At 38.9% G+C, this 27435-nt stretch overlaps 4 protein-coding genes across 6 annotated transcripts; 2 read left to right on the top strand and 2 right to left on the bottom strand.

Annotated features, from left to right (window-relative positions):
- The first annotated feature begins 2044 nt into the window (after positions 1–2044).
- Positions 2045–4263, top strand: LOC130715864 (BAG family molecular chaperone regulator 1-like). Of its 3 annotated transcripts, none has more exons than XM_057566015.1 (5): positions 2045–2514; positions 2621–2981; positions 3099–3355; positions 3446–3592; positions 3697–4263. In XM_057566015.1, exons 2-5 carry the CDS (start codon positions 2741–2743, stop codon positions 3937–3939), a joined length of 888 nt encoding a protein of 295 aa, XP_057421998.1. In that variant the 5' UTR covers positions 2045–2514; positions 2621–2740; the 3' UTR covers positions 3940–4263. The 3 variants fall into 3 exon arrangements, with proteins under 3 accessions (XP_057421998.1, XP_057421997.1, XP_057421999.1); XM_057566014.1 differs by having other exon boundaries at positions 2045–2620; positions 2721–2981; XM_057566016.1 differs by having other exon boundaries at positions 2045–2626; positions 2721–2981.
- Positions 4264–13962: 9699 nt separating this feature from the next.
- Positions 13963–17791, top strand: LOC130714638 (PKS-NRPS hybrid synthetase cheA-like). The gene is made up of 6 exons (XM_057564559.1): positions 13963–14327; positions 14591–14733; positions 14850–16033; positions 16137–16444; positions 16517–17385; positions 17480–17791. Exons 2-6 carry the CDS (start codon positions 14593–14595, stop codon positions 17672–17674), a joined length of 2697 nt encoding a protein of 898 aa, XP_057420542.1. The 5' UTR covers positions 13963–14327; positions 14591–14592; the 3' UTR covers positions 17675–17791.
- Positions 17792–17881: 90 nt separating this feature from the next.
- On the bottom strand, positions 17882–19202 carry LOC130714639 (protein MAINTENANCE OF MERISTEMS-like). Its single transcript, XM_057564560.1, has 2 exons — positions 18411–19202; positions 17882–18319 (listed from the first exon to the last, which is right to left on the bottom strand). The coding sequence occupies exons 1-2, from the start codon at positions 19062–19064 to the stop codon at positions 17981–17983; spliced, it is 993 nt and encodes a 330-aa protein (XP_057420543.1). The 5' UTR covers positions 19065–19202; the 3' UTR covers positions 17882–17980.
- Positions 19203–24710: 5508 nt separating this feature from the next.
- LOC130713925 (protein DETOXIFICATION 49-like) lies at positions 24711–26770 on the bottom strand. The gene has a single exon (XM_057563754.1). It carries the CDS (start codon positions 26379–26381, stop codon positions 24804–24806), a length of 1578 nt encoding a protein of 525 aa, XP_057419737.1. The 5' UTR covers positions 26382–26770; the 3' UTR covers positions 24711–24803.
- Between the last annotated feature and the right edge of the window lie 665 nt (positions 26771–27435).

Here is a 27435-nt window from a genome sequence, read left to right as displayed (position 1 = left end):
ATACATTCAAAAATAACATAAAACATTAAATATATTAAAAATTGAAAAAAAATTATATAATTAAAAACTATTCAACTACCTATATTAAATAACAACATTCATAAACTTCAAATTTACTTGACTTTTGTATTTCACAAATATTAAAAATTAAATTCAATAAGAAAATAATACTTACTAATAGATAATTTAGAAAAAATAGTTTAAAAATTTTAAAATTTATATTTATATGTAAAGGAGACTTGAGTTTTACATTAAATACATTAAATCATAAAACTCTCATACCTTTGTTTTAAAATACATTAAGAAATAATAAATTTTCTTTGTAATAATATGTGAAAAATAATTAAAAACTGAAAAAAAAATTGTATTGTCAAAAAATATTCAACTACTTACATTAAATAGCAACATTTAACAACTTAAAAAAACATGAGATTATCTTTAATTAGGTTTGAATTTGACAAATATTAAAAATAAAAATTATTTAATAATAAATAATATGGATAAAAATTTTAAAATTGAAAAACAAATGCCGCTAAAAAATATTTTATATTAACTATAACATATATCTACATTATTAAAAAAATTAAAAATATTTTAATTTATATATATGATATATTAGTAAAAATTACTCGAGGAAGCATAATAGAGAAAAATAATAATGTCAAAGTCGAATAAATATTTTTTGTGATAGATCTGGCATATTCACTTAACGTGATCGTAGAGCCTCAAGGATTAGTATCATGGCTATTGACTATGAGAAAACATTCGCAAACTAAATAAGTTGAAAAAAATTAAATTCATAAGATAATATTTTAGGCTATTTTTTTTATCAAAAGACTATTTAAGTTATCACTTCTTGGTCTTGACATGTCAGAGTAAATGATTTTTCAGGTAAAAAATATAAAAATGATTTAAAACTTATTTTATGAAATTAAACATTTATTACTTAACATTTCTTACGAAATTTAAATATTTAAAATTAAATTAATTATTTTTCATATTATTAAATAAATAAAAAATTTAATTGTTAAAATGATTTCTATGCTAATAGTTAAATTGGAGTAATATTAATTATTTATAAAAAAATTATATTATTATTAAAAGATAGATGTACATGAGAACAATACTCTCATGAAAAATATGGGTTAAATCAATACAAGAATGTCCCCTACAACCTTGCCAATCCATTAAATATTTTGGTGTTTAAAACAACTTATGCCTAAGCCTCATTAAAACATTCATAGGAAAAATCCAGTGGGAAAAACCCTAGGGAAGGAAAAAGAGTACTCAAAACACAAGCGAGCAACCAATATGTCAATAACAACAGCAAATACATAACCTCATGCTGCCATAAAAAAATTCTATAATAATTCAAAAATACTTAACACAATTTTTTTAATTTTAATTTAGCTAAACTATAATAATTGTTATATAATGTTAAAAAATATTGTAAGTAAACCCGTTCAACGCACGAGTGTAATATCTAGTTATAAGTGAATGAGGAGTGCTAGCAACACACTCTTTCATACTCTCATTTATATTGGTTGAAATATCCACTAAATTACATAGGCTCACTTTTAATTTGGCAGGGCTTATATGAATTATAGCTCAAGTGGTAAGAGTTAGGAGACATAAGGGTGAGGAGGGGAAGGTTCAAGGTTCGAATCCTGGAAGAGAACTTTGAAAAGATTTTCTAACTTACTAACAACTAACCACTAACATTTGCCTATAAAAAAAATAGCAATTAAAAGAAAGAGCATTGGAAAGAGAGTATAAATGTAGTGGTGGTAACATTTCTCAAATTATATTTATTACTTCTTTTTCATATCATGATTTTCAATTTCAAAATTTCAAAATTTCAAAAAATATCATGATTTTCCTCTCGTTTTCCCTTCTAGAAGAAATTCCCAATAGGGTTTTGACTTCTTTGAATAAGTCCACCGACCCAAATCTGGAAAAGTAAATGGACAATAGCCAACTGGCACCAGATTTTGGAGCAGATTTCTTTACTACATACTGTACCTTTTCCCTTTTCATCTTCCCCTACCCTGTTCTATACCTCTCAGGCTCTCATACATCACATCTTTATGGTTTTCCAATGCAAAATACAAGCTGTATTTCTTCTTCTTTTCTCATTTCCATTTTTCCTTCCTCTTCATGTTGTTTATTCGAGAACAACTATGCATTTATACATAATAATGTTTCAATTAATGTTTTCATAGGGAATTATAATACATGAAACAGAAAAACAAACAGAGCAGATACAGAGCACATGGTTCTTCACTTCTTCTTTCTCTTCTCATTAATTAATTTTTCTTACTCCTATTAATTTTCAAAAACAATGCAATGTCTTTCTACTAATCCCAGGTGAAACCTCCCTTACTCCTCCCTATTGTTTCGCTCACACGTTATCAATTTTGTTTTTTTACCTTTTTCCCTGTCAGTTTCCTTTTCTCTTTCTCCACCTTCTCTGTTTTTGTTTTCACTTTTCACCAACACCACACTAACTTAAAGGTTTGTACTTTGTACCCTTATCTTCCTTCTAAGTTATACTAATCTTACTCTCTTGGACCTTCCATTCCTGTTGATTCTTCCACTGCACTTAATCTCTTTTGGGCAGGTCAAGGTTCTCTCTTCTTTCCCCACTTTCCTACTCTACAAGGGAAGCACCGAAGCACTTATTTAGATAAATACCCTTTTTTGCTCTGTTTTGACAACAGGGGAGAACACAAAACTTGGAATGCACTCAAACAAGGAAGCAACAACCAAGTCAACGATCAACACCATGTTTTCAAAGGGTCATGGTAACCCAAATGTGGCTGATTTGGAATTAAGGCCTGGAGGAATGGTGGTTCAAAAGCGTAACTCAGATTCTGATATGAATCAAAGTTCTTCCTCTGTTTTTAATTCTACCATCAGAGTGAAAGTGAAGTATGGCTCGTCCTATCACGAGATTCGTACCAGTCCTCATGCAAGTTTTGGTACATTCAGCTTCAAATTTCCATTCTTTGTTTGTTTGTTTGATTATTATTTTTCAGAGATATTTTTTTTTTATTTTATGTTGATTTTTTATTGGGTTATGGTTTTCTGGGGTGCAGGGGAATTGAAGAAAATGTTGACAGAACAAACAGGATTGCATGTTCAGGATCAGAAATTGATGTTCAAGAAGAAAGAGAGACATTCAAAATCATATCTTGATGTTGAGAGGGTCAAAGATGGATCAAAGCTGGTGCTGCTTGAGGACATTGAGTGTAGAGAAAGAAGAATACTCGAGGCGTTACAGATTGCCAAGAAGGAGAAGACTTCAAAATCCTTGAAAGAAATCACCCATGAGGTTGACAAACTCGCCAAGAAGGTATCAATTTCACAAACAATATTAAAATTTTCATTTTTTGTTTTTGTTTTACAATAATAAATGGCTTTAATTCACTGAAATTTTGGGTAGGTTGTAGCTTTGGAGGCTGCTGCTACTACAGGTGGAGTTGCAGAAGAGTTGGATGTTGAGACTTTGACAGAAAATTTGATGAGATTATTGATTGCATTGGATGAAATTTATGGTGAGGGTGAACTGAAATTGCAGAGAAGAGAGCAGGTAACTCTTGATTTTCAAAACTGCAACCTGTCAATTCAATTGCTATTATGTCATTTATTTTACATTGTAACTTGTACGTTTTGAAAAAAAAAATGAATGTGAAGGTTTGGAGAGTTCAGAAACACATTGAGACTCTAGACAAGTTGAAGAATCCAAAGCCAAAATCAACTCCCCTAAGAAATGAAGGTAACATGGAATGTGAGGTGCATTCTGATGTTCAGAAGCAGCACATGAAAGAGAGGCAGGGAAATACAGCGGTGGAACAAATTTCTAAGATGCAGCAGCAACTACAGTTGAAACATTCTGACTCAGTTGTAGTAACAACAAAATGGGAAATATTCGATTAAGGTTTTTAGGTTGCAACAAAACTGTGTCCCACATTAGGCATCTAGGTGTGGGTTGCTTTCCTATTGAGAAGTTCAATTCTTTTTATTTAGCTGCAAATTTAATTTGAGAAGCAAATTAGTAAAGGGTAGTTTGTGTTTCCTTCTCCTAGTTGCCTTTTTATGGTAGGATCCTAAACTCCATCCAAGTTGTATTTGTGTAGCAAAATGGCAAATGCATGGTATGTTGGATTGTAAAGTTTAGGGACAGAATGAACATTTCATGGTTGTAAATTTTATATATTCTTTCCCTAATACACTAATACATGTATCTTTTACGGGAGTCAATCAATTCAAGACCAAAACATTGTAGTATTCTGATAGAAATAGTCAATCATGCTTGACACTTAATTCTGACATCCATATTCGGGGGTAATTTGCTCGCCGACTGAATCTTATATATCAAGCTGTAATTTTTATATGGATGAAAATCAGAAAATTATTTTGGCAACTGTTGATATACAGTGTGTTCTCTACTTTTCTGATTCTGTTTTGTTTTGCCCTCTCTCTTTTTCTATGTGTCGGTGGGATTGCAGTTAGCTGTGAGATTTTCTTTTTCTGATATGGTTGGGTAGGGTGGTAGGACCATGCAATCAATCATAGTATTAAATACGGTTCTGGGAAGGTATTAATATTGGGGTAAATGATCTGTGTTTTCTAGCTTTTTGGACTATTCCTCCTCTTGGCCTATCACTTTTAGCTAATTCATTGTTTATGGATGAGTTCTGCCAAATTGAAACGGGATACTGCTTAGACTATTCACTGCTAAAGTGAGAAAAGCAGTTTGTGTGATGGAGCCGTTTACTATGGACCAGTTTTTCCTGATCTATGGTTGTACCACTCTCCTTTTGACTTGCTATTATAGGTTTCTCGGTTTAAAAAATAAAAATAAAAATACATATTTATTAATCACAAAAATTTAAAATGATAAAATACAAAATTAGGTTAAATCCTTCTTCTCTAGAATTGCTGAAGTTTCACCATCCTCACCCACTTCTCCCTCTCCCTCGCCGCCGCCGGTGCCAACGATTTCTCCGGCCACCCCCACTGCTCCCTCACCGCCTCACCGGCGCCTGCATCGGATGCGACGTTGACAAGCTTCGCGACCACTACTCCCTCCGCGTGGCTCGTCGACCTCTGCGACCTCACCGCTGATGTGATGCGCGACCGAGATGCGGTGGAAGACTAGGTGCTGGGGACCTTGCAAGCTTCGATCTCCTTCGGAGGAAGCAACTCTGTTCTGGTTCAATTGATGGAAACACAACCGCATGGCTTCGATCTGCTTCACAACACCTCCATCCTTGTTCAGATCTGAAGCCAAAGCAGAGAAAAGGTAGAAGCTTGGTGATTGATTCACCCAGCCACAACCCCACCCCACCCCAGAACCACCGGGAATCCACAGTTGAGGCTTGCATCGGAAACTGAACCATCTCTGCAACTGGGCTTGTGTTATGGTGAAGAATGTTGTGTTGCTGAGTGTGATTTCTGGGTTTTGAGGAGTGTGGTGGTGGATGTTGAGTGTGATTTCTGGGTTTTGAGGGTGTTGTTGTGTGGGTTACGGTGGTGAAGGATGGATCTTTCTCAATCTAGAATTCAATTTTTTCAGATGTAGTTTTTTTACTCATTCCCAGATCTGTTTTTCATCTTAAACACATGTTTGTAAAGAGGAAAAAATAAAAAAAGGAGAAGGAATGCAATATAGTTCTGCAGTATATTTGATTAGCATTGGGTTTCTTGTTTTTTTGTTTGTGACATTTTGCTTTGGTTATGGTGAATGATATGTAGTGTGGTGAGGGAGGTGATGAAGTTACAATTTGTCCAAGAAACAAAAAAACCCAAACCCAGATGAAAGGAGGAGGATGAGGGTTTACTGGGTTTGTGATTTTTGGGTTCTTTGATTCATCTTCTTCCCCATAATTCTCTAGCTAATTTATGTGTCTGTGAAGGAAAGAACAAGGCTGTGGGATGAATGGAGAAATGGAAAGAAGTCTGATGAAGATGGGTGAAGTGTTTAATTTAGGGATTAGCTTATTTTTAATAAACCAAGTTTAGATAATTAATTAAAGATTATGAAAAATATGTTTTTTAATTTTTTTTAAAAACCTGCTATTGTCAGTCAAAAGGGGATGGTGCAACTTTGCACCACCAAAAAGTGGTCCATAGTAAATTTTCCCTTGTGTGATTGAAACACTTCTGCATCAGTGATGTGGGCTGCTGAACCATACAGATAGCTTCTCTGCGTTTGGGGTCTCTCTTGCATGAGATTTAAAGTTTAAACTGTAGAGTTATTTGTGAAGAATAGTTCTAACTTCTAATGCTCATAATAGTGAAGAAAATATTGATAATGTTTTTTTTATATATTTTGAGAAAAAATAGTGTCGGCTCATTGTCCAATATTAGTGTTGGATATAACCGACGCTAGCAAGACGTAATGCTTTACCTGGGGGATTGAATACAGAAGGATACAGACTAATGCTCTGTTTGTTTCTAGGGAAGTTAGTGGGAAGGAAGTTGGTAGGAAGGAAGTGTAGTGGAAAACACTGTTTTCCATCTGTTTGGAACACCATGGAAAATAGATGGGAGGGTGAATAGTACCTGTGGGGGCCACATATTAGTTTTCCTCGCACATGAGGCGAGAAAACTGACACACGAAGGAAAGGGGGAGCCATTTACCACTTGCCCAAGTTCAATATAAGTTTTATATTACAATTAGTTTTTTAAAATAAAAGAAAAGAAGTTAGTTTCTGTAATTTAATAGTAACATTCATTATCAATTATAAACATATTGTAGTCTGTGACTTTGTGTAATTGTGTTCACGTATGTTTACTACTAAATTGAATTTCTTTTCGTAACATACTCAATTAAATTTACTAATTGATATAATTAATTAGTTAAATTTATTGAAAATAAAATAAAATAGAAAATATATTACCATGATAATTTGATAATTTGGCAGATACATTAAAAATAATGTTATTAAGTTTTAACTTCATTTATAAAATATTTAAAAATTATAATTGTGGTATAATAATAATAATAATAAGATATGAATTATTTAGATTATTTATATATGAAGGATAAAATAGTAATTATCTATTACAATCATTTTTAATATTCTCACTTTTCCTTTCATTCTCCCTTCTTTTTCCTTCTATATCCAAACAACTTCAAAATCACCTCATTTTCCTTTTATATTCTTTCCTCTTACCCTCTTTCCTCTTATATTCCCTCCTCTCATTTTCACCCCTCAATCCAAACAGAGTGTAAAGTGGAGCTAGCAAGACATAATGCTTTACCTGGGGGATTGAATACAGATTGTGCTCTCTGTTCCGTTGGTGAGGAATCCATTACTCATCTGTTTCTTAATTGCAGGATTGCTTGGAGAATTTGGATGCAAGTCTACAAGTGGCTGGGCCTATCAATGGTTTTAACTAATACAGTTAGTGACCATTTTTTGCACCATGTGGTTCTTGGCATTAATGGCAAGGGGGGTAAGGCAGTATCTTTAATTTGGGTAGCTACTGTTGGTGCTGTTTGGAATTTAAGGAATGGTGTGATATTTAGAGGGGATTCGGTAGACATTGCAAGAATCTTGGATGGCATTCAATTCAGAACATGGCTATGGCTTAAGGCTAATTATTCATCATTTGGTGTTTCAATGTATGAGTGGATTGAAAATCCTAGAGTATGTTTGGCGTTGCTGTAGCTGGAATTTTTGGCTTGTGATAATCTTGTCCATAATTGCTGAAGTCTTTTTCTGATCATCATGCTTGCAGGGAAGTTTCTTTTCATTTTGTCACTGATATGTACTTTTTGTGGGGTGACTACTAAGTACTCCTGGAGTTGATACTTTGATATGATTTGCGGGGATCTTTACATTTATACTATCAGAGGAGAGCGTGCTTATATTTATATTGGGGAGAGGTTTTTGAAGGCTATTGGTTTGTGGGAGATTAATCTGTTGGATTTATATTTGGCTACCTTGCATTCTGTGGGGGCACTCGACTACTGATTCTCTGGCAAGTTGGAATTGGATGTTGGAACATTGGATATGGCATTTAGTTATATTATTCTGTTGTCTTGGTCCTCTTGGAGGTTCATTTTAGATTTTAAAAATTTGTACTCTTTTTTCCTTACTACGTTTTCCCAAGAGATTTTTTCTAGTAAGGTTTTAATGAGACATTTTTCTATTATCTATCCTCTAAGGTGGGGGGGGGGGGATATCATTAGTTAGAAGGATCTCATGTTGTTGTAATTTGTTGGTATTTTTAGCTTTTTCTTTTTGTTCTTTACTCTTGTATTGGGTTGAAGTACCCCTTGTACTTCATTTCAATATATATATTCATGGCTTATCAAAAAAAAAATATAACAGACGCTAAAGTCACCACCCAATGTAGCGCATGTCCTTCATCAATTAGCGGCCATTCCATGCTGTTGTAAGGATCTCATGCTGTTGTAATTTGTTGGTATTTTTAGCTTTTTCTTTTTGTTCTTTACTCTTGTATTGGGTTGAAGTACCCCTTGTACTTCATTTCAATATATATATTCATAGCTTATCAAAAAAAAATATAACAGACGCTAAAGTCACCACCCAATGTAGCGCATGTCCTTCATCAATTAGCGGCCATTCCAAGCCGACAGTAATTTTAATTTTTACCGACCAACCTAGTGTTGACTAAGGCCGACGCTATTTTGAAGTGGATCCAACTCATCTCATGGGCCCAGAACAATGCTAATAACCAGCCAATCTTACTTATAAGACCTCTCAAACCCTCTCCTCCTCAATACCTCACACCCTCACTCTTCTCCCTCACATCACCACTCCCACTTTGTCGTCATCGTTCCTACCCTCCCTCCCTAGACGTCCCCATCTCTCCCCCTCAAACCCTCACGTCCACTTGCAATCTCTTTCCCCAACTCTCTGTCGCTGTCCCACCTCCCTTGCCGCTCGGAGTTGACAACTGTCAAAATGTACCAAGTGTTCATTTTTGTCATTTTTTCCTTCTCTTTCTCATTTTTTTTTCACATGTGATCTGCTTATGCATATTGCACATTTATCTTTAAATTCATGAGTTATGTAGATATAATGCAATATATTTAAGCACAATATCATACTAAAAATCTAGGAAATATGATAAAATTTAGACGTGCATCATATTTAACTTAACACTAAACACTACTTTGCTAGCTTATGATGTATTAGACAAAGTATATCAATTTTGGTTTAGGAAAAGCTCGACAAAGTCACTTATTTTAAATATCATTGGTCAACATAGGATTATGGTGATTTAACCCAAGTTTTTCTAGAGTAATTTAAACATCTCCTATCAGCTTAGTTATCAGTGTTTTCATATAATTAGGTGTACACCATTCAACATAAATCAATTAACGCTTTAAAAAAATTAATTTGTTTTAAATTTTAAACATAATTTCTATGTCATCGTTCAACTAGCACAAATTGAGTATATATCAGGCCTAATACAATCAGGCCTTATACCATACAACAAACCAAACGGGTCCTAAAGTGTTGTGGTTGTTAGTAGATTCAAGAGTTCTTGTGATGAATAAGCGGAGTAAGACTAGATTTTTATGATTAAATTTTGGTTAAAGCTAGGCATGCATAAAACTTAGGATAAAGTGAAATATTGTTTATCAAGATAAAATGTGAAAATTGATCCTCTTCCTAGAAAATATGAGTTGTAATTGAAAGTAGGATTAGTTTACGAAGAAAGCAAGACCAAATCTTAGGCTAACTAGACAAGATTTTCGTGCAAAGGAGATGTGCTTATCGAGAATTTTTGTGGTGAATAGGCTGACCGGGACGAGATTTTGTAGATTAGAATTTAAGCAAGGACATGCAAAAACTTAGGATAAAGTGAAATATTCATATTTTTCAAGATAAAATGTAGAAATTGTCCTATTCCTAGAAAATATGAGTTAATCGTTGAAAATATGGCTAGTTACAAAGAAAATGTCCCTGTATGATAGCTCAAGTGGTAGGAGCTGGAGACATATGAGTTGGGTAGGAGGAGGTTTAAAGATCGATTCCCAGTGAGTGCAATTTATCTTTCCGATGTAAAAAAAAGTTACAAAGAAAAGGAGACCAAATCCTAGGCTGACTAGGCATAAAAACTAGTGAGAAAAACCACGATATTATAATTATCGTGCTAAGGGAATGTACTTATATATTCATGCTAGTTTATAATCGTTATGACCAATATGATATTAAACCTTATAAATAAGTCCAATATTGCCTCAATAATTTCACGAGCTCATAATTTCATCTCCTCAGCTCAGGATACCCGAATTTCAAACTTTCTCATAATGTTAGCAATACTCTTCCACATGCTACTTCTTATACCATCTCTATATGCAACATGCAAAATGAGGCATGACATACACATAATCAGGCATGCTTCAACATTCACGTTAGGGATTGAAAGATTTTATGGTGTGAGGGCAATATATACATACAAATATACAATATTAAAAATACAACATATTGCCGTCAAAGTTTGAGTCTATATGACTATATCAGATTCTTTTCTAAGATTTTTCATATCTATTTTGAACATGTCACGATATTTTTATTTTTAACGCTATCCAATACTTTCACTACAAAAAAAATGCATATTTTTGCGGTTAATTTTAAAATTTGCGGCGGTTTTAACCGCCACTACATGCATGAACGCGGTTTTCTGAACTACCACCATATAATCGCCATAATTTACATCATTTTTTTGTAGTATTTCATCTCTATATAAGTAAGTAATTAGACAATCATTCATCTCTCATGGTCCAATAGATATTTATGTTGGTGTAAGGAGTAAAATCAAGTTTTTCGCCTTTTCGTGATATTAAATTAAAATTGTAAGGCCGTGGGACAATTATTTTAATTTGTTTTGCGGGTACAAATAAATATTTTCTAATATTATAGTATAATATTAACAAAACTTGAAATCGTTGTGAAAGTGCCCCTTACCCTTTCAAGTGGATCCATCCTACATCTCAAGAAGCATGCTTATAAGTTATAACAATCTCAATAACCAACAATCCGTATCAAACAGTAGTACTAGTACCATTATCATCAGCTAGTAATGAACTCAATTTCACATACATATATTAACTCGATTCATATACCATATTACAAATAAGGGGATCCTATCCAAAAAATGAGAGAGAGAGAGAGAGAAAGCGAGAGAGAGAGCGGGGTGGAAGGCCCGTAGTGATGAGGATGGATGGACTACTGTTAGGAGACCAAAGAGAAGTTATCATGCAGAAGGAAAAGTTTCCCTGTATTTCTCCCATTTCCCTGATAGCCATGGCGAGGCGGCGATGAGACGGGTCTTCGAGTGGTGGGGGAAGGTGGACGATGTTTTCATCTCTAGAAGAAGAAACAGAGCGGGTCATTGATTTGGTTTTGTCCGGTTCAGGGGTGTTAGCGACCCTTAGGGGATTGCTAGAAAGTTGGATCAAACCTTCATTGGAGATATGAAACTCTATGCGAATGTACCGAAGTTCACAGAGAAATACTCAGAGTTGGAAGGAGGAAAGGTGGAAGCCAGGAAGGTGGTCCCGGAGAGGAGGGTGGGTAATGAAGGGAGGCAGACCCAGAGAATATCCAAGGTGGTTACTCAAGGCCAGCCATATAAGAAGGCACTCCTACAGAACAACAATTCGAACAACAAGAAGGTTGTCAATGAAAAAGGTATCTGGAAACAAGCAGCAAGCGAAGCATGGAAAATTCAATCATTTGTGCTGGAAAGGAATAAGGTTAAGTGGCTGGAAAATAGTCTAGTAGGAATGTCGTGGAATGTCGATAATGTGTACAACATCCAAGATAATCTTATCATTGCTGGCCTGAAGACAGTAAGGGCTAGCTAGATACATAGGGGACAACTTAGTTCTGTTGACAGGGGAGGAGGGAGTAAATCTTATGGAGGTCATTAAAGAATCCGGTGATTGGTGGGAGGAGCTTTTTGAGGAAATTTCCCCCTGGACTCCCTCCACTGGATCAGGTTATAGAATAACTTGGATTAGGTGCGAAGGAATTCTGTTACAATACTGGAATTGGAATAACTTCCAAAAGCTTGCTACTCCATGTGGTACCCCGGTATCAGTGGATGAGGATACATCTTCGTTCTCTAAACTTCAATTTTCCAGACTCAAGGTGAGCACTGCATCTTTTGAGCCTCTCTTTATCTTCAGAAAGATCAAGGTGGATGGAGAGATAATTGGTGTAAGGTATTTGGAGGAGGTTACACCATTTGAGATTATAAATCAGTGTAACGGCTGCTTGGATGGGAGTGAGGATGATGATCAATCCCTGAGTTGGTCGTCGTTTGGGGAGGAGATGCCATTCCCGGCGGCTGGCGGTGGGGGACCCTGGAGATGCAGTAGACGAAAGGCCAGTATCCAAAACCCAAGGTGAACAGTTAATTGTCATGAATGAAGGCGTTGGGAGTGATGAGGGCAACGGTCTCGAGGAAGTGAACGTCCCTATTGCAGAGGAGAATTACGGCGCACAGTTCCTGAATCCACACGAGGTGGGCATAGATGTTGTGGAGCCCCAACTCAATGATCTGGAGTTAAATTAAGTGGGATCCAGTAGTAAGGGTGATTCTGTAAATCCTGAGGATGTGGGGGAAAATTATATGGAAGGTGTGGCTAACTCCTTAGGCCTGGGGGAAAACCGAGCCCAAACCGTTTTGCCTGGCCCACCCCCATGTGGCCCTAGTGATGAGGAAAACTCCAGCCCAGATCCGAATCCTTTGCTGAATGATCCTGAGGCAAACAAAGCTACATCAAACCTATCAGCGAGCAAGGATCTATGCCAGCCGAACCCCTCTATTGCTCCTGAATCGTCGGCGACGGTTGCAGAATCTTTTCCCCATGGAGACGGTGGTGCGATTGAAGGAGGTTTTCGAAGCGCTGCAGTAGCTGATCCTTCTGAGCTGGCGGCGAACTCTGCAGCAAATAGTGGGTTGTTGGGTGTTCAACTAAACCCACAACCCATTCATTCCCTCAGGAGTTCGAGCAGTGCAGCGTCAGACGATCGATCAGACAAGGCATTCATTCTCTTTGTTCTTATATCTCTGATTCTGTTATTGAGCTATACCGTGAGGGGATTAGGCAGCAACATGAAGAGGAAGGCAGTGAAGAATATTGTGGCCCAACTCAAGGTTGATATGGTATGCCTACAGGATAAAAAACCTGAATGATGTGAATTTAAGAGTTGCAAACAAGTATGAGGGGAGGAGGAAATTGAATGGGAGTCAGTACCAGCCATAAACAGAGGAGGAGGTCTATTATGTATTTGGAGGAAAGGTGTTTTCTGTATGATGCAGTGTGAAAAGGAACAGAATTTTATTTCCTTGTAGGGGAAGTGGAAGGACCAGAATGAGGATTGTGTAATCACAAATGTATATGGCCCATGTGACACAGTGGGAAAGAGGAATTTGTGGAGTAGACTAGTGGAACTCCGAAGCAGTAGCAACGTTAGTACCTGGTGCATCTTGGGTGATTTCAACGCTGTAAAATCTGCCAGTGAACGGAAAGGAGTAGGAGGAGTATCGTCTTCCCAAAGCAGAGAAACTGAAGATTTTAACCAGTTTATTGAGGCTACTGAATTGATTGATTTACCACTGACACGGAGAAGGTTTACATGGATGAAACCAGCATGTCAATCTATGAGCAGAATTGATAGAGCACTGGTCTCCGCAAATTGGGTTGACTGCTGGCCCGGATGTAAATTAGAAGCTTTAGATCGGGATGTATCAGACCACTTCCCTATTGTGTTGAGATCGGTTGTCATAGATTGGGGGCCAAAACCCTTTCGGGTATTAAATTGTTGGTTCGATGATCCTAGCTTCCGGACTTTTGTAACGCAGTGCTGGCAAGGTAATCAGATTCAGGGCAGAGGTATATATGCACTGAAGGAGAAATTCAAGGGATTAAAATTGAAGCTGAAACAATGGAATAAGGGAGTTGGGTTTGGGGCCCCCCTATGGGGCTCCGCGCCCCACCTCTTTTTTTTTAACCCATAAATGCCCTACGGAACTTAAACTTCCGTATTCTATAAAATAGAATACGGAAGTTAAAATTCCGTATTATAACTCTGACAGTCATCACCTTTTCCACCATTACTCCTCCCTCCACCAACCCCTCCACCATTACTCCTCCGTCACCAACCCCTCACCAGCCCCCTTAACCCCCTCAATGCCTCCAGACCACCCTCTCTCTCACCCTCTCCTACCTCACTTTCATCCTCACTTCCATTCTTCCTACCACCACCACCAACTCCTTCATTGGCAAGCTCTCCACCATTGGATGCAAAAAGATAGCATTTGAGGTAAGTGTTGTTAGTTGTTTGTTGTATGTTGTTAGTTTAAGTAGTTGAAGTTGTTAGATTAAGTAGTTAGATTAAGTAGATTAAGTAGTTAGAATGATGATTTTCTGAATTCTGAGATGTGTTAAAATACGGAATATAAAGTTTCGGAGTCTATACGGAAATTAATATACCGTATTCAATACGAATTATAAATTTCCGTATTAAATACGAATTATAAAGTTCCGTATGCAATATGGATAATAAAGTTCCGTATTCTCTTCCAGGGATGACAGAATCATTTTTATTTCATGAATCCCAATTGATTGAAGTTGGATTGAACAATGCTCAACCTGAAGAGGTGCCACCACCAGCATTTGTACCCCCGTGTATAAGTATAGATGTCTCGCATTTATTTACAACTGATCAGGTATTCTTTGAACAGATTTTTGCATTGTTTTGAAAGTGTAATATATCAATTCTTATTATGTCTTGATCACCCTTGTTTATGCCTTGTTTGTGTGTTGGGTATGCATCATTGAACAGATTTTCCCTACCCGTGATGATCTTATCAATTGGGTTCATGGAATTGCGATTGAAAATGGATATGTTGTGTTGATCACAAAGTCAGATAGCGGTGGGAATGGAAGCAGAAAAGCTTATGTCATGTTGGGGTGCGAGAAGCATGGTAAGTATGTTCCCTACAGAGACCCTGACCTTGTTGAAGGAACGAGAACTCAAAAGACAGAATGTCCTTTTAGACTAAAAGGACGACCTATGAAAAATGGCATAGATAGAGATTGGCGGCTAAAGGTGATGGAAGGTACACACAACCATGAACCAGCTAGGTCACTACTTGGCCACAATTTTGTTGGTCGTCTAAATTCCGAAGAGAAGGAGCAAGTGGAAAAAATGTCAAAGAGTTGGGTTCCACCGAGAAAGATGCTGTTGACTTTGAAGGAAAACAATCCTTTAAACTTGACTACCATATCTCAGATTTATGGTGCTTGCAAGAGGTTAAGAAAATCCCTCCGCGGGTCATTGACAGAAATGCAACACTTGTTGAAGAAGTTGGACGGTGACAAGTACGTCCACTTTGAAAGACATGAGCCTGGATCGGAAGTCATTAGGGATGTATTTTGGGCTCATCCAAATGCTATCAAATTGTTCAACACATTTCCATATGTAGTGATTATGGATTGCACATACAAGACAAACAAATATAAAATTCCATTGCTTGAGATTGTTGGACTGACTTCCACAGATAAGACATACTCCATAGCCTTTTGCTACATTGTTAATGAGGGCACAGATGACTACGTTTGGGCACTGGAGTGTATGAAGTCTCTATTAGCTGATCAAGCCATGTTGCCTAAGGTGATTGTTACTGACAGGGATCTTGCCTTATTGAGTGCTGCTAAGCAAAGCCTTCCCAACACCAGCCATTTATTATGCTTGTGGCACATCAACAAGTGTGTTTTGGCAAAGTGCAAACTCTATGTTGGTACAGATGATTTTGCTGAATTGGTTATGGGGAAGTGGGGAGAGGTGGTGGATGCTGCAACAGTTGAAGAATTTGAAGTTCAATGGATGCAATTGTTTAATATGTGCAAGGACAAATACAGCAACTTTACCTCCTATTGTTCTACAACATGGTTGGTCCACAAGGAAAAATTTGCCAAGGCATGGACAAATCATGTGATGCACTTTGGAACAACAACAAGTAACAGGTACAAAAATTATATGAGCTTAATTTATGCCTTGTTATATGTTTTTCATTTGATAGATTGTTTACATTGGAGAGTTAATAAGATATCTGTTTGTTGTTTGCAGGGCTGAGGGTGCACATGCCAGTTTGAAGAAGATGTTGCGGGATTGCAAGGGTGACCTAGCCACTTCTTGGGATGCGTCGCATAGTTTGACATGTAATCGACATACTGAAATATTAGCATCGTTTGAGCGCAGTATTCACAGAATTGATCACATTTTCATGTTCCCATTTTACACAAATATTAGAGGATTTGTGTCAAACAAATGCCTGCAGCTCATCGACGATGAACATATAAGAATGAAGTCCTACGGCGGATGCGATTGCTTGTTGAGAGAGACTCATGGACTACCTTGCGGTTGTGAACTTGCAGGTCACCGGTCAACCACTCTCTTGTCAATTAATTCTATTTGTTATTGAAAGTGACACTTTTGTGAACTTGCAGGTTATGAAAGAATTCCATATGAGTCAATTCATCCATTCTGGAAGAGACTGAGTTGGGAGCATGTACCTGAACCTGTTGCAGATACTATCAGCAACCATATTTGCGGCATGAACCATGGAGATATGCAACCAGAAGTTGAGGCATTGACACATTATTTCAGTTCTTTGGATACTGGAGGGCAGAGTATGGTAAGGAGGAAGCTTCAAGCTATCTATTGTCCTGAAAGCAGTTCACTTTGTACTCCTGAGGTTCAGATAAGGTCCAAGCGCACTCTTAAGGCGAACGAAAGAAAACCACCCAAGGTTAAAGCAATAGGATCCTTGACTCGTGATCCTTCAGGTTTTGAGCATGTTGATAGGGAGATCAAAGAGGCAAAGAAGGCTTCGCAACCACCAAAGAAGAAGAAGCGTGTGAAGAAGTCTGATACAAGTTATTTCATGGGTCATTTTCCATCCTTTTTCCACCCATATATACACACAGTTCAGAATGTTGAGGACGATGGTAACTGTGGCTATAGAGCCATTGCTGCATTACTGGGACTACCATCAGGTGAGGAAGGTTGGCCATGTGTTAGGGAAGCGTTGATAGACGAACTTGAACGACACAGAGGATTGTATGATGAAATGTGGTCCAGACATGTGGTTAATGCCTTACATTCTCGACTCACTCTTCTTCCTGGTCATCCGGCTACCGAGGATAAATGGATGCAACTGCCAGAGATGGGATACCTTGTAGCAACCAGGTTCCAAGTGGTTTTCATATCCATCTCTTCTCAGGGTTGTTGGTCATACCTTCCACTAAGAGGAGAAGGTCCACCTCCTGTACATCGTGTTATAGCTGTTGGTCATGTGATAAATCACTTTGTACAGGTATTTTTTTATTGCGTACACTAATATCCAGTTTGTGAATTAATTTGTTGTATTTGTAAGTTATCTAATTTTATTGTTATTCTCTATAATGTAGCTCCATCTAACTCCTGGACATTCTATGCCGCCAATTGCTCTCCAGTGGGAACGGTATGTTGATCCTATATCAGTAAGCTGGTGCGTCCCATATGTTACACGTTTACACAGGTTCACATCAGAATTAGAAGCTTGGTTTGTTACTTTTGGTGTTCCTCTTAGTCACCAAAGCTATGTAGACATCACCACAGACTGACGCCACACTTTGTGTAATATTCATTTGTAAACGCTCTGTAATATTAATCTGATGGGCCTTGCCCTTATGTTGTTCATTGCTGCTTTTAATAATAGTAATTTGATGGTCATTGGTATATTGATGGGCCTTATGTTACTTATCTTGCCTTTCATTATTCACGGTGTAGTTATACAGGTTATTTTTCATTATAAGAGTCCAAACATAATAGGTGGAAATAGAAAGCGTGGTTAATATAAAAAGAGTCCATACAATGTCGTCACATGTCATAATATAAAAGTACACAAAAAAATATATACAAATATACAGTCACTCGCCCCGACCCCTACCGCCACCCCTACCGCCACCCCTCCGACCTCTAGGTCCACGAGCTCTGCCTCCACGAGCGCCCTCTGCAGGTGCACCCTCTCCACGGGCTCTGCCTCCACGGGCTCTGCCTCCACGGGCTCTACCTCCACGACCTCTGCCTCCTGCAGCTCCAGCTCCTCGGACAGCAGCAAAGGCTACTCCCTGGGTACCGATGAATGCGCTGGATCTAATAAGATCCAGCGCCCTCTCAGTGAGGGATCGGGCATGCGTGCCAACTGCAAGAGCATCTGGCACCTCCAGTGACTGCTCCAACAAGTCCACGACCCGACGCACAACCGTCTGCAAAAATAATGTACATAAATGTGAGTGTACAAATAAAATATCATGAACAAAAAATCACAATTGCATGAAAAATAAAATTCAAACTTACCACAGCACTGAACTCCTCCCTCCTATCATCAGGGATGATGAACCGATGGGACACACCGCCATACCACCTCATGTACTCCTCCACAGCCTCTCCCGAATGAGTAACAGGGATCCCCTGAGGGCGCAGGTGCGGCACAAAATCAGCATAGGCAGCATCTGCGGTCTCAGCAAGGGACCCAGTCGTCTGGATCTCGGAGGGGTGTCGAGGGACATCCTGGATGTAGCCAAACTGGCGCAGAACCCTCTCTGGTAGATGTCGTCGAACAACACGGCCAAATGGCGTCCGGATGTAGCCAGAATACATGGCCCTCTGATCCCGTGGTCGATGAGCCCGATGGTCCTCAAATGGGGTCCATATAATGTCATCCACCGTCAGCTCATCGAGCATGACTCGCCTCTCATCGAGGCCTGCATGCCCGACCCGGGACATAACCCACCGCCGCGCCCTAGGCTGGTCCTGTGAGTACTCCGGATCCGCCCTCCGGATAATGACGCGATCAGAAAGGTACTCGTAGGCCCATCCTAGCAAGAGTGAGCTGAAACCTCCCATCTGGGCCGTCCCCCTCCTGGACGCTCGATCAAGCTGGTCGTACAACGTAGCGAGCGCAATTGCGCCCCACGCGTACTCGGACACTCGACCGAGATCCTGCAACATACCTATCCAGTAGACGGTCGTGTGGTATCCACCGCTCTTGCTAGCAAAGAGCGTCGCGCCTAGCTGGTTCACCAGCCAAATCCGTGCAGCGTCCTCATATCGGTGCTCTACAATGAAATGAATTCAGTTAACAGTTAATAACAATACAATAATAATAGATACTATTTAATCAAGTAATAATTAAGACATACCCTCCAACGCAACATCATACAGGGTCTGCAAGACCCCAAAGCGAATAGTCTGGCTCCTGTTCTTATCAAACTCAGCATGATAACGAGCAACAGATCCTCCCATCAACTCAGCACATAGCGCTGCACACTCGTCCCTCTCCCCCCTCCCAGGCGTATAGAACCTCGACCCCATTGGGAGATGGAGAAGAGCCGACACGTCGTCCAGGGTGATGGTCATCTCCCCAAACGGCATGTGGAAGCTACTAGTCTCCTCATGCCATCGCTCCACAAGGGCCAAAATGAGGCCTGCATCTGTCTCCGAGTAGCTGCACCAGGGTAGCTGATGAAGACCCGTCTGCTCAATCAACTCTCGAACCCTCCTGTGACTGTCTGAATCACCATCACAAGCAAGGTTCCAAACCTTCCCCCCAGCTGTGGCCACCCTCAAGTGTCGACGGTCCACATACCGCTCGTCTGTGCGTAGGAGTGCATGCCACGTCCAGGGAGCCTTGTGATCAGCATAATGCGTGAGAAGCGACAGATCAACAGGCCCCCCCGGAAACGGCGGCAACCTCTGGATCAGGTCCTCCTCGCCACCCTGTGCCTCTGGCACGACATCAGCATCAACATCAGGAGGAGGAATACTATCCTCGTCATATGACCCCTCCTCGCCGGATGACTCCTCGTCGGATGACTCATCGCCGGATGACTCATCGCCGGATGACGACTCGCCTGATGACTCCTCGCCTGCTGACTCATGGCGAGGTACCTCAACCATGGGAGACGGCGGAGTAGGAACTCGATCAGTAGGCTCAACTGGAGCTGGAGCTGAAGCCTCTACCATGGGCGACTGCATAGAATCAACTGGAGCTGGAGCTGAAGCCTCAACCGCGTGAGAGGTCGCAGCATCATCGCCGCGCCGGCTAGAAGCATGTAATCGCCGGTGTCTATCCTCTGTAGGCCCCGCATCCTCACTAGCTCGAGACTTCTTTCTGTTCTTCATTCTCACTATATATTCAGAGCAAACATTTTCTAAATAAATTCACTGAATAAATTATACTCGCTCAATTACTAAATTTCTCAATTAAATCTCTAAATAAAATCACTAAATAATTCACGATGTTTATAACTAAATTAAAAACATTTTATAAATTAACTAAGCTAATTAGATTAGGTTTTATAAATAAACTAAGCTAATTATATTAAGTTTTATAAAAACATTTTATAAATTAAGTTTATAACTCTAAACAGACACCAAATACGGAACATTAAGTTTCATATCCAATACGGAACATTAAGTTTCGTATCCAATACGGAACATTAAGTTTCATATTGAATACGGAACATTATGTTCCGTATCGAACCAGAGATCCATTAACGACATTGCATGAATGGAACTCGCCCCAAAGGCCAATTTATACACAATTTCAGCCAACATAACATCTACTTAAGCATAAATCGACTACCCTAGGGTTGCAAGATTCCATAATTCCAAGTTAAATGGTGAATTCAAGTTGAAATCCAAACTTACTTACCTCTAGGTTCAATGCAATGAATGGGGAGAATGGGTTTGATGATGGAGACGATGGTACACTTTCCAGATGATGATTGAGGCAAGGAGATCGTCGGTCTCGAAGATTGGAGAGCAAGGGTTTGAAATGTTTTGGAGCGCTGAAATGGGTTTTGGAAAAACCCCTGTCATTTACATAGTAATATAATACGGAACTTTATATTCCGTATTGAATACGAAATTTAATATTCCGTATTCTTGTAAAGGGGGTTTTTCCGTAATTTCCCCACTTTAAGTGGGGCGCGGAGCCCCATAGGGGGGGCCCCAAACCCAACTCCCATGGAATAAGGAGACCTTCGGGGACTTGAACAAGAAGCAAGCTGAAATTGTAGGAAAATTAAATACCTTGGAGCTAATCGCAGAAGAGAGTAATCTGGATAATACTGAGTTGCTCCTTAGGAAATCGCTCAGTGCTGAGTTTTGGCGGGTGGCCAATCAGAAAGAATCTCTTCTCCGTCAAAAATCCCGTGTCCAGTGGGTCAAGGAAGGGGACGCAAACAGTAAGTTTTTCCATGCCATGATAAACGTGCACAGAAGGTCAAATGCTATTGTTGATCTTCATGTGGAAGGGGTGTGGGTGGATGATCCAGGGCAGATAAAAGGAATTGTAAAGGAGTTCTATGAACAAAAATTCAAGGAAGAGAACGAGTCTTCTCCGGTTCTTGATGGGGTACCATTTAAATGCCTCAGTGATGTAGAAGCTGTAAGATCAAAGTTTTGATCTAGTAGTACAACTCTATGTTTTGATGATTACAAGTTAACCTTTTGATATGAACAATTGTGGTACTCTAACGTGTTTTTCTGAGTGTGCTTTTTGCAGGCTCTGACCTCAACTCAATCTCACACAAATCAGAAGCACTGTGTATAAAGAGCAACCCAAGCAACGCTTTCGCATTCACCATGTTAAGTATGAACAGTGGAAAAGCTTCAGAAGTTCTGAAGTTATACAAACTCTGATGTGGACTCAGTCACTAGAAGCTCTGAAGATCCAGAAAGTCTGATAACCAAGAAACACTGAAGGCTCAGATGTTCTGATGGTGTAGAAGACTCTGAAGATCCAGAAGCTGATTAGTGAAGTTCTGATGTCCAGAAGCAAGATACTCTGAAGACCATGTTCTTCCCTCTGAGTTCAGAATCAGAAGAAACAATGGTCAGAGGATCTGGGCTTTCCCTCTGACTCTGATCAACCGGCTTCACAAGTTCCAATATGAAGCATTCCCCTGATCAGAAGTCTCCTAGGTTTAAAGGTCGCGTCGCTATCCAAGTACAAAAGCATATGTACTATCCTGACGACCTACCTAACAGTCTCAGACACAGCAGAAGCTGGATTTTCCAGAACTGCCCTCCAACGGTAGCATTTCCCATGCAACGCTCAACCCTAATCCTTGGAGTATATAAAGAGGCTGAAAACTGAAAGAAACGGCTAGAAGCATTCACATACGCGCAAGACAATCTTAAATTCTTCTAAGTTTTCTTTCATCTGAAATTCATTGAGTTTACTATCAGCTTTTTAGAAGCAAATCTCTTGTAAACAATTCCTTGATAAACAGTTTGTTTAGTTCATTTAGGAGATCAAGGTTGATCGGATCCTAGAGAAGACTAAGAGAGTGAATCTTAGTGTGAGCTAAGTCAGTGTAATTGTTAGTCACTTGTAGGTTTCAAGTGCAGTTGTAACTCTTACCTGATTAGTGGATTGCCTTCATTCTAAGAAGGAAGAAATCACCTTAACGGGTGGACTGGAGTAGCTTGAGTGATTTATCAAGTGAACCAGGATAAAATCCTTGTGTGCTTTTCTATCTCTTATCTTTAGCACTTAAGTTCTCGAAAGATTTGTCAAAATCTTTAAGGTGGAAGTTTTATACTGAAAACGTTATTCAAACCCCCCCTTTCTACCGTTTTTCATACCTTCAATTGGTATCAGAGCGCAAGTTCTGATTACCACACCTAACAGTGTTCAGTGATCCGGGCCGGTGTGAAAAACAATGGCTGCCACCACCAGTGAAACTCAAAGAGATGGTTACAATGCAAAGCCTCCTATGTTCGACGGTCAAAGGTTCGAATATTGGAAAGATAGACTGGAAAGTTTCTTTCTGGGTTTCGATGCAGATCTCTGGGATATTATTGTGGATGGCTACGAGCGTCCAGTTGATGCAGATGGCAAGAAGATCCCAAGGTCAGAGATGACTGCAGATCAAAAGAAGCTGTACTCACAACATCACAAAGCAAGAGCAATTCTTCTAAGTGTTATTTCCTATGAAGAGTACCAGAAGATTACAGATCGTGAGTTTGCGAAAGGCATTTTCGAATCTCTGAAGATGTCTCATGAAGGAAACAAGAAAGTCAAAGAATCAAAGGCATTGTCTTTGATCCAAAAGTATGAATCCTTCATCATGGAGCCAAATGAGTCCATTGAAGAAATGTTCTCCAGATTTCAGTTGCTTGTAGCTGGCATACGACCTCTCAACAAGAGCTACACAACAAAAGATCATGTCATAAGGGTCATCAGGTGTCTTCCTGAAAGTTGGATGCCTTTAGTGACTTCAATAGAGCTCACGAGAGACGTTGAGAATATGAGTTTAGAAGAACTCATCAGCATTTTGAAATGCCATGAGCTGAAGCGCTCAGAGATGCAAGATCTGAGGAAAAAGTCCATAACCTTGAAATCCAATTCTGAAAAGGCTAAGGTTGAGAAGTCAAAAGCTCTTCAAGCTGAAGAAGAGGAATCTGAAGAAACATCAGAAGACTCTGATGAAGATGAGCTGACTCTGATCTCCAAGAGACTCAACCGCATCTGGAAGCACAGGCAGAGCAAGTACAAAGGCTCTGGAAAGGCAAAAGGAAAGTATGAGTCCTCAGGCCAGAAGAAGTCTTCAATCAAGGAAGTCACATGTTTTGAGGGCAAAGAATCAGGGCATTACAAAAGTGATTGTCCAAAGTTGAAGAAGGACAAGAAGCCAAAGAAGCACTTCAAGACAAAGAAGAGTCTGATGGTAACCTTTGATGAATCAGAGTCAGAGGATGTTGACTCTGATGGTGAAGTCCAAGGACTTATGGCTATTGTCAAAGACAAAGAAGCAGAGTCAAAGGAAGCTGTTGACTCTGACTCAGAATCAGAAGGAGATCCTAACTCAGTCGATGAAAATGAGGTATTCGCTTCTTTCTCTACCTCTGAACTGAAACATGCCTTGTCTGATATTATATTAAGAACATATAATATAGTTTGCAGTTTGCACCTCATCTTCAAAAGCCCAATACATTCCAACAGATTGAGAAAAATAATCCAAGATAGTTACATTTTCTAATCACACCTCCAAATCCACCAAACGTAGTAGAACCCTTGGCAACACTGTCAACATTAATTCAACTTAAGAAGGGATCCAGAAGAAGAAATCTAGTAGTACACAGACTTGACAGATTTGTTTAAAAAAATATTCTAATATCACCCTAATTTAGCAGAATTTAATCCAATGAATAAGGGCAATTAACCCAAGAATTTTTAATCCACAAGCTAGCCTTAAAAGTTATTAAATATCATATACCTTCAACTAAAAAAGTAAATGATATATGATTGTGATAAGAAAGAGAAATTAAGAGAAGAATGCGTGCTTGTTAGGTGTATGCACTGTTAGACATTTAAGTATATTATTAATGTGGGAATTGGACAAAATGTATTAGTCAAAGTATTGAAAACAAAATAAGAATTGTCCCTAAGTCAGCTCTAACATTGCATTCTGCTCCCCATAACTTCAAATTGAAATGAAAAATCAATCCATGTTGGGGAGACATCAAATAGGTCATCAAGAGTGAGATTCAAATAAAAGAGACAAAAATAATGAATGTAAATATGTGATATATAATGTGACGAAATAAGAATAAAGAGATAAATAGAAAAATAGGTGAAATTGTTTTACCCTTTAAATCTTCAATATAAAATTATAAAAAATCTTCTAATATCTTTGTTGTCACTCTATATAAATAAAAAAAACAGGGGCTGGCTAATCAAACAAGCAAACCAGAGTATTCTTGTTTTGCAGCACTTGCACCCAAAATGGATTTCCCAACTTGTTCTTCTTCCTCCTCCACATCCTCCACTTGTTCTTCAGCAGGATCAGATGATGTAAGTTCCATTGCTCTTCGTGCTTGACCATCCCAATCAGTGCGTGCCAAAACAAACATCATTGTCACCATGCAAGACCCTTGAGCTGCCAACATACCAAGCCACAAGCCTTTGAAATCAAACCCTGCAAAGAAGCTCAACCACACTGAAACAGGCATTCCCACAAGATAGAAGCAACCCAAGTTTATGTGTGCTCCCAATTTCGGCCTAGCGGTTCCCCTCAAAACGCCACATACCGTTGTTTGAGGAGAGTTTCCAAGCTCACATAGTCCAACCACAGGCAACACCATTGAAGTTAGAGCAAAGATCTGCTTATCCTGTGTGAACATGGAAGCCCAAACATTCCTCACTGAAACAGCAAAAACCAAAGCAGAGAATCCCAGAATAAAACTGAAACAGAGTCCTACAATTGCAGCAAGTTTTGCTCTTAGGGGATTTCCTGCACCCAATTCATTGCCAACTCTTGTGGACACACCAAAGCTCAAAGAAGATGGGAAAATGTATATCAATGATGTGGTTTGAATCAAAACCCCCATGGAAGCAACGCTTGCAGAGGGATTAATCAACAACCCGCATAGCAAAATCATGATTTCATACCACCACCATTCAAAGCAAACAGATAAACAACTTGGAATTGCAAGACTAAGTAATCGTTTCCAACCTTTGAAGCATCCCCAGGAAATGCCTGTCCATGTTTTTTTGTATGCGCTTGAAACAATTGTGTAGAGAATCAACAAACCCACGAGGTTGAAATTGGTCCAAACAGAGGCTAAAGCGATGCCTTTGATTCCCAATTTGAGAGCAGAGACAAGGAGGTAATTGATGGGGATGTGAAGAAGAATCGAAACCGCGGCGCAGAATGTTAGAGGCAAGGTTATTGATTGGCTTCTGAGGTAGATTCGTAGAGGGTGTAGCAATGATTGCGCTAGAAGATCAGGGAGAGAATAAAAAATATAGGATTGAGCTTCATTGGCTATGTCTTCTTCTTGATGACAGAGTAGCAATAGTTTCTTCATATTGAGCCAGAACAATGCAATTAGAATAGAGGTTATGAGGAGGAGAATCACCATCCTCTGCATCGTGAGGCCTAAAAGTTTGAATCTTCTGGCTCCGAATGCTTGGCCGCAAATGGGTTCCATCCCCATGGCAAGGCCGGAGAGAACAGAGTAGCCGGTGATGTTGGCGAAGCCGAGGGCTAAAGAGCCGCCGGCGAGAGCAAGGTCACTGAGGCGGCCGAGGAAGAGCATGGAGATCATGGAGCGGGAATAGAGTAATAAGCCTGTTAACACCATGGACCATGATATGTTGGCTATGGATTTTGCTTCTTTGAGGGCAAGGGACACATGGTTATGTTGTTGGGTTTGTTGGTGACATGTTGGGGATTTGGGGATCAAAGGTGTTATTAACATGTTGGGGTCCTCACTTGAAGTAGAAGAGGTAGAGGATGATACCTTGCACATGGTTTGATTTTACCCTTTTTCACAGAGAGATAGAGGAGAATTGAGAATTGTTGCATTTTGCAAGGGTTGTAGCAAGTGGGGTATAAAAGGGGAGGCTTTGGGTTGGTAATTTTTTTGGAAAGTTGCAAGTATATGGAAATTGGAGTAATGGGATGGCCACCTATGGAAGTAAAAGATTGGGAAGGATAGAGACGACACCAAAGCACTAAGCATAGAGCCACCATTTACCTGATCAAATGCATTGAAAGGTTTTTTCAATTTCAAGCATTTTCTTACCATACAAATCTATTTACACCTCAAATAGAGATATATAAGAATAAAATAAAAGGAAAAAACTGGAGTGTATGCATTAAAAACCTTTTTAGGTCGTGATATTTGGACCCATGCGTTGCGATTCAACATTCAGCAATATATGTGTTTAATGTGATTTTTAACTATCATTAGAAGCACAATAAAAAAAGAAATTTTATTTTTGTAAAATAAATGTACAACTTTATTGCAATTTGGGTAGCGGTTCAAAGCCGCTACTCAGAGGTGGGCTAATAAGAAAAATGATTTGAAAGGTATTTTTAGCTCAGGCATGAAACACATAACATAAGTTACATAAGCTTACCTTTCAAAATTAAATTAATGCACTTTTCAAAAAAAAAAAATTAAATTAATGCAGATTATGAACGTTTTGTGGATTGGTGTACGGTGTACCAATGTATCGGAAACAAGAGACAAAATCAGGTTTGGACTTTTCAGGGAGAGAACCCGTTCGGTATAAATGGTAGGAGTAGTTTGGATTTTAATTTATTTTTGATGTTATGCATAACATTCATGTGAAATCAATGCCATATTGCCATGTCGGCAATCATGTAGTACTTGGACAAAATTGTTGCCATTTCGCCCAAACGATACGTCGCTCCAAATTTAATAGACAAATTGTATTTATGATGAAGATTTTAGAATCTGGCACTTGGACTTTATTCCGCTTATGCAAATAATATAAATACTTAATATTAACATACTAATAAAATAAAATAAAATAAAAATAATATTAAATTGAGCT

The sequence above is a fragment of the Lotus japonicus genome, chromosome 4 (genome assembly GCF_012489685.1).
Source record: "Lotus japonicus ecotype B-129 chromosome 4, LjGifu_v1.2".
Taxonomy (NCBI): Eukaryota; Viridiplantae; Streptophyta; class Magnoliopsida; order Fabales; family Fabaceae; genus Lotus; species Lotus japonicus.
Note: the sequence above shows the minus strand (reverse complement) of the source record. Positions and strands in the feature narration are given on the sequence as shown.